The 12,500-nt window shown below is 47.7% G+C and overlaps 1 protein-coding gene across 1 annotated transcript; it reads left to right on the top strand.

The window, feature by feature from the left end:
- Window positions 1-1,657: 1,657 nt before the first annotated feature.
- Window positions 1,658-8,018, top strand: LOC311328444 (death-associated protein kinase 2-like; the record flags this gene model as incomplete). The annotated part of the gene is made up of 6 exons (XM_084462413.1): window positions 1,658-1,684; window positions 1,777-1,929; window positions 2,531-2,576; window positions 2,709-2,798; window positions 3,573-3,650; window positions 7,903-8,018. Coding segments are annotated over 6 exons (475 nt in total), but the record flags the coding sequence as incomplete, so codon positions are not given.
- Between the last annotated feature and the right edge of the window lie 4,482 nt (window positions 8,019-12,500).

The raw sequence follows: 12,500 nt of genomic DNA on the forward strand, positions 1-12,500 counted from the left end.
CCTCCGACCGCAGGACGCTGCCCATCTTTGCCGCAGGCTCAAAACTGTGAGTGTGTGAGTGTGGTGTGTGTGTGTGTGTGAGTGTGGTGTGTGTCTGTGTGTGTGTGTGTGTGTGTGTGTGTGTGTGTGTGTGTGTGTGTGTGTGTGTGTGTGTGTGTGTGTGTGAGTGTGTGTGAGTGTGTACGACCCTGACCCTTCCTCTTAGCTCTTATGGTATCTTGCTGTTTTTGCACGTTGGCTGTAGCACCAGCTCGGGGGGGGGGTCGAGCGTCTGGGGATCGAGAGGTCAGAAGTGTCCCTGAGCCCCAAAACCCCTCATGCTGTCCCCTCACAGCTAGAAGGTCTCCGGGTCTTTCTGGGCGGAGTTTGCATGTTCTCCCCCGTGTTCGCAAGGGTTTTTCCTCCCAAAATAACCCGATATGAAAAACATGCAGAAAAAACAGATGCTCTTCAGTCCGGTTCCTGACCAAGACTTGGACTGAGAACTTGGTCCCCTGGCACCATGAACGATGGCTGCCCGCCGTTTGGGGCGGCTGTAGCTCAGTTGGTAGAGCGGGTCGTCCAATCGTAGGGTCGGCGGTTCGAATCCCGGCTCCTCCTGATGACATGTCGAAGTGTCCTTGGGCAAAGACACTGAACCCCAAATTGCTCTCAATGAGCAGGTTAGCACCTTGTATGGCAGCTGCCGCCATTGGTGTGTGAATGTGTGTGTGAATGGGTGAATGAGAGGCCTTCATTGTAAAGCTCTTTGGATAAAAGCGCTATATGAGTCCAGTCCGTTTACCATTTACCATGTTCCTGAGGAGGACTGTCTGGATGGGGAAAATGTAGGAGGCAATTTCCACCGGTGACCCCCGAAGTTGTGTGTGTGTGTTGTGTGTGTGTTGTGCGCTATGTCGCCACTCACTGTGTGTAACGCGAGTGTCACCGTGTGGCCAATTAAAGACTCCCTCCCCTCGGTTCCTGTAATTGTAATTATGTAATTAGAAGCTCTAAATCACTTGCATGGGTGTCACGGGGGGGAGGGGTGAGGAAGTGAAACTGACTAACCAGGGCCCCAGTAGGGAGGGGGGCCCTTGAAAATCCTGGTATTTGTTAGGATTGACAGGGCTGCCAAGTCTCACGCATTGAGTCGGGGGGGCGGAGCCGTCTCAGGGGGGAGGGGTGCTTGTGACTAAGTGAAAAAATCTCAGGGGGGGGGGGCACAGAGATTGTTAGGGCCCAGAATTTTGTGGAACGCCCCTGGTCACTTGCTTAGAAAGAAGATGCATCTGTGAGTTCTATAGTAAATGGACGGCACTTATATAGCGCTTTTCCACCTTCCACCAGCACTCAAAGCACTTTACAATGGCCTCTCATTCACCCATTCACACACACATTCACACACCAATGGCGGTAGCTGCCATGCAAGGTGCTAACCTGCTCATTGAGAGCAATTTGGGGTTAGGTGTCTTGCTCAAGGACACTTCGACATGTGGACAGTCGGAGCTGGGATTCAAACCACTGACCCTTCGATCACTGAACGACCCGCTCTACCAACTGAGCTACAGCCGCCCCTGTAGTACACTTGACTACCTTTACAGTACATGAAAGTGTCTGCTAAATAGCTGTTATGTAATAATGTAATATACATGTATGTTGTTTTATTTTTTCTCAGGAGTATTGGTGTGATAACTTACATATTGTGAGTATAAAGCAAGAAAAAAAAAAAAGTATTTAATTCAAAAATGTTTGCTAGCTGCACATACCCACTAAACCCCCCCCCCCATTCTACAGGTTGAGTGGTATGTCCCCCTTCCAAGGAGACAACGACGAGGAGACGCTACGCAACATCGTGGGGATGATCTACGATTTCGAGGAGCTCTATTTCAGCCAAACTAGCGCCATGGCCAAAGACTTTATAGAGAAGCTGCTGGTTAAAGAGCCAATGTAATCAGACATCCTCTCATGCACTGTACTATTGGCTATTATCTGCTGTGTAGGGCTGCACAATTATGACAAAAGATAATAATTGCGATTATTTGCTTCAAAATGCTAAATGCGATTAATAATTGTGATTAATATTTAATATATAATATTAATATATAATAACCAAAATGCTCCCAAATCACGGACGTTGATCCCTTTCTTGCTACTAACTCACTGACCTCGTTTTCGCTCATTTTCTCACTACTCACGGCTGCGGGTACTCTTGTGACACTTGTCTTGCCCTACTGCTATCTGTCTTCTCAGTGAAATTGCTGCGCACAGCGCACTCAGCGGGAACGCATGTGATTGGTCAGACAGCATAAGCGCCTGTGATTCATCCGTGTAGTCCTAGCACACTCAATTCAAAGCAAAATTATTAATCAATTAATTGCGGCCTTTTGCGATTAGTTAATTGTGGAGGTCATAATCGCGATTTCGATTAATTCACGATTAATTGTGCAGCCCTAGCGCTGTGTTATTTGGTCAGGATGTGTTTTGATGTTCTGTGTTCAACTGTGCGAGAATGACAGCAGATTAATGTTTAATATTCTGTGTTCAACAGTGAGAGAATGACAGCAGAAGAAAGTTTTCTTCACCCCTGGATCAAGGTGAGGCAGGAGAGAATTATCTTTAATACAATATTGTCATGATCCGGGACTGGGAGTGGCTTGGTGTTTCAACATAACAACAACAACATAACAACAACAACATAACAACAACATTCTCCCGTGTGCTTCCAGCCCCTCACGCGCTCTCAGGCAGCGAACAGGAGCCGTTCATCCATCAATATGAAGAACTTCAAGAAGTTCAACGCCAGGAGGAAATGGAAGGCGAGTTGTTGTCGTCGTTCCTCTTTCTTCACCTTCGAAGGTCGTTGTTACATCAGAGCTCCCATTCTAGAGACATGGGAAGTCCATATAAGGCATTTCCTCCTTTAGAAGTGGTCCTACAGGATCCGGAGTATCAAGGCATGGCAGGTTTATTTGTAGAGCACATTTCAGCAACAAGGCAATTCAAAGTGCTTTACATGAGACGTTCAAAGCATACAGACAAGGGAGTGAGGGTGACCTCTGCTGGTGCTGTTTGGGATTGCAACCCCACCACCATGCATTTGTTAGGACTTCAATGCCTCGTCACAATCTGATTGAATCCAGACTCCTCCCCCTTCTGCTATCTGCCTGTTACCGTTTTCAAAGTTCCCTTTATTATGCGAAACAACAACCTCCGAGCTAGCAACCTACGCACCAGTTTTGATGAAGATTTGCATTCCCGTCTCCATGTCCAAATGCTCCACCAAAACAAGTTCTCCTCTACACTATTTTGCAAGGGCACCATCGCTGCATCAGGGGCTTAGCTCCGCCCAAGACGAGTGTGATTGGTTTAAAGAAATACAGCTTTTTTTTTACCCTTATCTCCAAATGGCAGTGAGTGCAGCCAGACCTTTCTCCAGCGCTGGCACAGCGTAAACAAAGTGTGGAGATGGAGGTCTGGCTATACGACTAGGCCTTCAAAAACAATAATAGTAGTACTAGTACTTTATTTATATGTATTCACCGGTGTCTCTCTCTCTTTCTCTCTCTCTCTCTCCCTCTTTCTCTCTCTAGATGACCTACAACATGGTCTGGGCTTGTAACAGATTATTTCGCCTATGTAACACCAGAGACAAGGAGGACAAGGAACTGGTGAGAGACGGGGTTGAGAGGTAGAGACAGGGTTGATGGGTAGAGACAGGGTTGATAGTTAGAGACAGGGTTGATGGGTAGAGACAGGGTTGATGGGTAGAGACAGGGTTGATGGGTAGAGACAGGGTTGATGGGTAGAGACAGGGTTGATGGGTAGAGACAGGGTTGATAGGTAGAGACAGGGTTGATGGGTAGAGACAGGGTTGATAGTTAGAGACAGGGTTGATGTGTAGAGACAGGGTTGATGGGTAGAGACAGGGTTGATGGGTAGAGACAGGGTTGATGGGTAGAGACAGGGTTGATGGGTAGAGACAGGGTTGATGTGTAGAGACAGGGTTGATGGGTAGAGACAGGGTTGATGTGTAGAGACAGGGTTGAGAGGTAGAGACAGGGTTGATGGGTAGAGACAGGGTTGATGGGTAGAGACAGGGTTGAGAGGTAGAGACAGGGTTGATGGGTAGAGACAGGGTTGATGGGTAGAGACAGGGTTGATAGTTAGAGACAGGGTTGATAGTTAGAGACAGGGTTGATGGGTAGAGACAGGGTTGAGAGGTAGAGACAGGGTTGATGGGTAGAGACAGGGTTGATGGGTAGAGACAGGGTTGAGAGGTAGAGACAGGGTTGATATGTAGAGACAGGGTTGATGGGTAGAGACAGGGTTGATGGGTAGAGACAGGGTTGATGGGTAGAGACAGGGTTGATGGGTAGAGACAGGGTTGATGGGTAGAGACAGGGTTGATGGGTAGAGACGGGGTTGATGGGTAGAGACGGGGTTGATGGGTAGAGACGGGGTTGATGGGTAGAGACAGGGTTGATGGGTAGAGACAGGGTTGAGAGGTAGAGACAGGGTTGATGGGTAGAGACAGGGTTGATGGGTAGAGACAGGGTTGATGGGTAGAGACAGGGTTGATGGATAGAGACAGGGTTGATGGGTAGAGACAGGGTTGATGTGTAGAGACAGGGTTGATGGGTAGAGACAGGGTTGATAGTTAGAGACAGGGTTGATGGGTAGAGACAGGGTTGATGGGTAGAGACAGGGTTGATAGTTAGAGACAGGGTTGATGGGTAGAGACAGGGTTGATGGGTAGAGACAGGGTTGAGAGGTAGAGACAGGGTTGATGGGTAGAGACAGGGTTGATGGGTAGAGACAGGGTTGAGAGGTAGAGACAGGGTTGATATGTAGAGACAGGGTTGATATGTAGAGACAGGGTTGATGGGTAGAGACAGGGTTGAGAGGTAGAGACAGGGTTGATGGGTAGAGACAGGGTTGATGGGTAGAGACAGGGTTGATGGGTAGAGACAGGGTTGATAGTTAGAGACAGGGTTGATGGGTAGAGACAGGGTTGATAGGTAGAGACAGGGTTGATGGGTAGAGACAGGGTTGATGGGTAGAGACAGGGTTGATAGTTAGAGACAGGGTTGATAGTTAGAGACGGGGTTGATGGGTAGAGACAGGGTTGATGGGTAGAGACAGGGTTGATAGTTAGAGACGGGGTTGATGGGTAGAGACAGGGTTGATGGGTAGAGACAGGGTTGATGGGTAGAGACAGGGTTGATGGGTAGAGACAGGGTTGATAGGTAGAGACAGGGTTGATGGGTAGAGACAGGGTTGAGAGGTAGAGACAGGGTTGATGGGTAGAGACAGGGTTGATGGGTAGAGACAGGGTTGATGGGTAGAGACGGGGTTGATGGGTAGAGACGGGGTTGATGGGTAGAGACAGGGTTGATATGTAGAGACGGGGTTGATATGTAGAGACGGGGTTGATGGGTAGAGACAGGGTTGATGGGTAGAGACAGGGTTGATGGGTAGAGACAGGGTTGATGGGTAGAGACAGGGTTGATAGGTAGAGACAGGGTTGAGAGGTAGAGACAGGGTTGATGGGTAGAGACAGGGTTGATGGGTAGAGACAGGGTTGATAAGTAGAGACAGGGTTGATAAGTAGAGACAGGGTTGATAAGTAGAGACAGGGTTGATAAGTAGAGACAGGGTTGAGAGGTAGAGACAGGGTTGATGGGTAGAGACAGGGTTGATATTTAGAGACAGGGTTGATGGGTAGAGACAGGGTTGAGAGGTAGAGACAGGGTTGATAGGTAGAGACAGGGTTGATGGGTAGAGACAGGGTTGATGGGTAGAGACAGGGTTGATGTGTAGAGACGGGGTTGATGGGTAGAGACAGGGTTGTTGGGTAGAGACAGGGTTGAGAGGTAGAGACAGGGTTGATGGGTAGAGACAGGGTTGATGGGTAGAGACAGGGTTGATAAGTAGAGACAGGGTTGATGGGTAGAGACAGGGTTGATGGGTAGAGACAGGGTTGAGAGGTAGAGACAGGGTTGATATGTAGAGACAGGGTTGATGGGTAGAGACAGGGTTGATATTTAGAGACAGGGTTGATGGGTAGAGACAGGGTTGATAGGTAGAGACAGGGTTGATGGGTAGAGACAGGGTTGAGAGGTAGAGACAGGGTTGATGGGTAGAGACAGGGTTGAGAGGTAGAGACAGGGTTGATGGGTAGAGACAGGGTTGAGAGGTAGAGACAGGGTTGAGAGGTAGAGACAGGGTTGATGGGTAGAGACAGGGTTGATGGGTAGAGACAGGGTTGAGGGGTAGAGACAGGGTTGAGAGGTAGAGACAGGGTTGAGAGGTAGAGACAGGGTTGATAAGTAGAGACAGGGTTGATAAGTAGAGACAGGGTTGATAAGTAGAGACAGGGTTGATAAGTAGAGACAGGGTTGATAAGTAGAGACAGGGTTGATGGGTAGAGACAGGGTTGATATTTAGAGACAGGGTTGATGGGTAGAGACAGGGTTGATAGGTAGAGACAGGGTTGATGGGTAGAGACAGGGTTGAGAGGTAGAGACAGGGTTGATGGGTAGAGACAGGGTTGATGGGTAGAGACAGGGTTGAGGGGTAGAGACAGGGTTGAGAGGTAGAGACAGGGTTGATGGGTAGAGACAGGGTTGATGGGTAGAGACAGGGTTGATGGGTAGAGACAGGGTTGATGGGTAGAGACAGGGTTGCTGGGTAGAGACAGGGTTGATGGGTAGAGACAGGGTTGATGGGTAGAGACAGGGTTGATGGGTAGAGACAGGGTTGCTGGGTAGAGACAGGGTTGATAAGTAGAGACAGGGTTGATGGGTAGAGACAGGGTTGATGGGTAGAGACAGGGTTGAGAGGTAGAGACAGGGTTGATGGGTAGAGACAGGGTTGATGGGTAGAGACAGGGTTGAGAGGTAGAGACAGGGTTGATGGGTAGAGACAGGGTTGATGGGTAGAGACAGGGTTGAGAGGTAGAGACAGGGTTGATGGGTAGAGACAGGGTTGATGGGTAGAGACAGGGTTGATATGTAGAGACAGGGTTGATGGGTAGAGACAGGGTTGATGGGTAGAGACAGGGTTGAGAGGTAGAGACAGGGTTGATGGGTAGAGACAGGGTTGATGGGTAGAGACGGGGTTGATGGGTAGAGACGGGGTTGATGGGTAGAGACGGGGTTGATGGGTAGAGACAGGGTTGATGGGTAGAGACAGGGTTGATGGGTAGAGACAGGGTTGATGGGTAGAGACAGGGTTGATGGGTAGAGACAGGGTTGATGGGTAGAGACAGGGTTGATATGTAGAGACAGGGTTGATGGGTAGAGACGGGGTTGATGGGTAGAGACAGGGTTGATGGGTAGAGACGGGGTTGATGTGTAGAGACGGGGTAGATGGGTAGAGACGGGGTTGATGGGTAGAGACGGGGTTGATGGGTAGAGACGGGGTTGATGGGTAGAGACGGGGTTGATGGGTAGAGACGGGGTTGATGGGTAGAGACGGGGTTGATAGGTAGAGACGGGGTTGATGTGTAGAGACAGGGTTGATGGGTAGAGACAGGGTTGATGGGTAGAGACAGGGTTGATGGGTAGAGACAGGGTTGAGAGGTAGAGACAGGGTTGATGTGTAGAGACAGGGTTGATGGGTAGAGACAGGGTTGATGGGTAGAGACAGGGTTGATGGGTAGAGACAGGGTAGATGGGTAGAGACAGGGTTGATATGTAAAGAATGTCCAGTAAAAAAATATCTTGCTTTTGCTAGAACATGCTTTCATAAAGCCTTTGGTCCACCTAGAAGTTTCCAGTGTCACAAAGAACGGCAGTTCTGCCTATTTGCCTGTTTTTCATTTGCCTATGTTGTGTGTTAGTGTGTGTGTGTGTGTGTGTGTGCGTGTGTGTGCGTGCGTGTGTGTCTCCCTGTCTCACTCTCCTCTCCACCCACCAGAGACAGTGCGAGAGTGACCAGGAGGACACAGAGACCAAGCCCGCCTCTCTGATTCGCAGACGACTCAGCAGCAGTTCCTGAGTATGACCACCAGGGGGCATTCAGACCCACACAGAGACCATCAGCGTCCAGGGATTGCCTCGCTGTCCCACCTCGGAAGAGAGATGCTTCTCGCTAAAGATGCAGCCTTCAACCACACAGAGTCACACAGTAATTGACAACGGGACTATTATGTTGCGGTCCCCTCAGTATGTGCAGGCAGAGTTTTACGTTTGGCTGCTGAAAGATACGAATAAGGTTAAGATTTAAGGACTGTGTCCTAAATATAATGGATGCTACATAACAGAACATGTAGCTTACAGCTAAATGACACCAGAGGTTGTGGGCATTTAAGAGAAGCCACATTTGAAGACCCGATACAATGGACATAGAATCATCTCTGAAAACATTTATAGGATTTTGACAATAATTTTGTGTATGAGATTAACCCCTCGTGTCTTGTACGGTAGATACAGGAGGAGCCAGGAGAGGAGAGGATTGTGTCCCCTGGCAGTTGGAGGTTTAAGCTAAGGTTTAGGCTAACTACTAGATAGATAGACAGACAGACAGACAGACAGACCTATCTAGCTAGCTAGCTATCTACATTCAGTAGCCTAAAACCTCCAACATGGCCGACTGATGACAGACTGTGAAAACCCTTGCCTCTGTGCGATATATCGGATGAAGGATGTAGAAATATGCAATGTATGCTGTTAACTTGCTATAACCAATAAGTAGATGTAGCATTTTGTCATGTATTGTCACTCAGTGCCTTTTAGAATTTTAACAACTTTAAAGTACTTAAGAAGATATCGATATGTAAACGGTTTTGAAGGTTTACTGGGATCTGCTGGGTCGCCCTTACAGCCCAACCGAAGGCCTTACAAAAGAAGGTGCCAAATCTTAAAATGAGAGTTGTGTGTGTGAGACGTGTAAATGATGCATTGTCGTATGTTGTGCGCCGTGCCTTTGTAACCGAGTGATGAGGTGTCCTTGTGAGTATCAGGCAGTGGTAGCGAGTGATTGGTTAAACTCACTCCTCAGGAGCGCTGACAGTCCCTCCAAGAGATGTTCCTATTAGCTCAGCTGGTAGCGTCCCTCCAAGAGATGTCCCTATTGGCTCAGCTGGTAGCGTCTCTCCAAGAGACGTCCCTATTGGCTCAGCTGGTAGCTTCCCTCCAAGAGACGTCCCAATTGGCTCAGCTGGTAGCGTCCCTCCAAGAGACGTCCCTATTGGCTCACCTGGTAGCGTCTCCACCTCACTAGTGGGAGAGCGGGGGTCTGAATCCCTGGGAAAGCCCCTAACACCGGCTACACCTTCATTTGACCGCTTTTAAATATATTTTTAAGGCATTTCTGCTTTATTATGATAGGACAGTGTAGGTGACAGACAGGAAAGGTGGGAGAGAGAGAGAGGGAGCGGAAGACATGCAGCCGAGGGCAGGGGGCCGGATTTGAACCCACGCCGCTGCGGTAAGGACTAGCCTTTACATGGTAAGCGCTCCAGCCCGTTGAGCTACCGGGGTGTCCAAACTGTGTCCAAACTGTTACAACTACCATTCTGTCAAAGGACATCAACCTTCCTCAAACTGTAGTTATTCCAACCTCTCCGTAGATATTTGCATTTGAAGTACCTTAAAGTAACTTTATATAATTTCGACAATCAGGCCACCCTTCAAACTACATACAGTCTATTCTTATTTGATGGAGAGACAGGTTTATCTGTTGTTCTATACAGTAGTAACCCATGCATTTCAGCATGGCCAAGGTGGGATTCGAACCCTGGTCTCCCGTGAGACAGACACGGTTTTAACCAGCCACGCTGATGAAAAGCCAGCCCTTCATTGACGGTATTCACACTGTGGGAGTGAGTCCAACCAACAACTCACTACCTTCTCACTCAGGACTCATGAGAACTCTGTTTCAATCGGTTACACAAGTACATAATAACCAGGGATGTGTGACAAATGCATTATAAACCCACAAACTCACCTGAAGAACCTTTCATCAAGTTACACTTTACATAAACACCATGTTTACACATACAAATTATTACTCCAACCATCACCTCACAAAAAATGCAGCTGCAAAACAGCTGAGTTTTTATGAAATGGTATTAGCCTGTTTACATGTTGCTCATGTATTTTGTACTGTAGCTCTTAAGCCCTGTTTGAGCTGTCATTTCCCTGTTGGTCAAAGGCTAATAAATGAGTTAAAAACATTACTGCTAAACATTTCAATCTTTTGGTAAAGCTACAAGTCACTGTTGTCTCATATTTTAGAAGAAATTAATTCTGAATGTTCAGCTGGCCACTGTCTAAATGATAAGTTGTGTGAATTGTGTGATGTATAATAAAACTGTATTAGCACAAGAAAACGTTTAGGCTGCTTTCCTTAGACTGCCAACCAGCACCCTGTGAGTTATCAGTTTCAATAAGCATATTTGAGGCATGAGGAGATGGTCAGTGAAGCGGCGCCAGTGTGGCGGAAAACCAGTGGACCAACCAAACTTTTTTTCAGGTTAAACATTACCATAATCGCATTTTAAACTTCACTGAATTGTGCTTTTGAAGATATTAATAGGATATTAGTATTTCAGAATGTTCACTAGAAAATGAATGATTAGCCCAAGACTGTATTCTCCAACACTACCATCATGCATTGCGATTCGAACAAACGCTTAGTACAGTACACTATCATAACAGTTGAGTTTTGCTTTTCATCTCATGTTATCTGAGTGTTTCGCACAGTGATATGTAGGTGTTGAAGCATTGATCTGGTGGTTGCATAGTTGGCAAGGAGGACAGCGGGATCCACGCAGTCAGCAGGATTCAGGGGCCAGGGGAAGAAAGGGCCCTCACACACTGCGCATTCCTCCCTCTGCCCATGGTGCCCGGCTCCTTCCCTCTCTCGGACCAACGCGCTTCTCTCAAAGGGCGCATGCGCGTTGCCATAGAGGACTCACCAACAGACGCACGCACTCCAGCGTGCAAGTAGGGACTGTCCAGGGTGATTTTTAGTATTAATAGCCTACTGGCAGTGCTGGGTAGGGTAAGGTCGCCTAATAATGAGAAGCTAATCGCACATTTGAATAGATAGCTTCAAGAGGTAGCCTAACACACACACACACACACACACACACACGCACACACACGCACAGGTGTTCTAATAATAGACACGGTGGACAGCAACGTTTGTAGCGAAACCGGTAACAGGATACACAATAACCTGGGGGACAGGCAGACAGACAGTCTGGTGGGAACAGCGACCTCAACACGGAGACACACAGCCTCAAGCGTCAGACTGGTTTCCTGGTCGTGGTCAAGCAGAGGAGCGCTCACCTGGGGACACTTTGGGGTTTTGTGTGGTCGCTGTTCATAAGTTAATCTGATCTGATCTGAATAGCCTACAAATTTAACAGAGCACTACAACTTTTTATTTTTATTTTTAAGACTGTGTTACGTGACTTCCAATTTGATCCTAATTCAATCGTGGGTGTAGATGAGAAATATCCGTGCGCCAGTCGGAGTATCACAGCAGACCTGAGTCGACCAGGTGAGTAGGCTACTACTTCTGCATTTTAACAATGTTACCAACAGCCGCATAGGCGAAGTTAAAAGCTCTCTAAATGATAATTGTTGTTGCTGTTATTGTTGTTGTTTGTGTGGTAAAACACTGTAACGTCTTTCTGGGTTTCAATGTTTTATCCTTGTCGCACTGGCATCTCACCCAACCGCGCCTATTGCTCCAAAGTCCGGTATCAATTAATCTGGAAGCGGAACAATCTCTCGGTAAATAACCTGTCACTTCAGAGAAGAGGCAGTCCTGTGAAGTCCTCTTAAAGGTTCACAGCAATGCCGCTTTATGGAGGGCCTGTAATCATTTCAAGTAATACACATAGTGAACTATGGAAAAGAAGATTTAACAACATATTACCAGTAATTGTGACAATATAGGCAGACATTGGGCCATTACACATTTTCAATAGGTGTCCCTCGCCCCTATTTTAGATAGCATAGGGTCCAATCATTATTGGGCCAGTCTAAGTCATTGACCTGGCCTACAGAATGGAAATAATAGTCCACTCTAAGACTAATACTGTACATCACTCTGCCGCACCTTGAGAGCGCTCCATCTTGAATGTGTAAAGGAATTAAGGTAATGAATGGAGGAGGGGTGTAAGAGCAGATTATACATTATTCTTCAGAAGAAGACATGGCATGCCTGTTTACATTCCTGAGCAGAGTGCTTTCTAGGGCCAGGGAGGAGGGCTGAGGAGGGAGAGAGATGGAGGAGGAAGGTTGGGTCTCTGGGGGTTGGTTTCTAAATATATTTTCAGTGCATTTCTGCTTTATTTGGGATAGGATAGTGAAGATCAACAAGACATGTGTGTGTGGGGTGGGCGGCGGTGAGGATGGGGTGGGGGGGGGGCATGCAGCACAGGGCCCGGACTGGATTCATACTCGGGCCAATGGGGGGAGAGTTAGCCTGAGGGGAGAGTTAGCCTGAGGGGAGTTGTATTCAGGTTCAGGGTGTGTGTAGTGTTGTATTCAGGGTGT

The sequence above is a fragment of the Borostomias antarcticus genome (assembly GCF_949987555.1).
Source record: "Borostomias antarcticus genome assembly, contig: scaffold_781, whole genome shotgun sequence".
Taxonomy (NCBI): Eukaryota; Metazoa; Chordata; class Actinopteri; order Stomiiformes; family Stomiidae; genus Borostomias; species Borostomias antarcticus.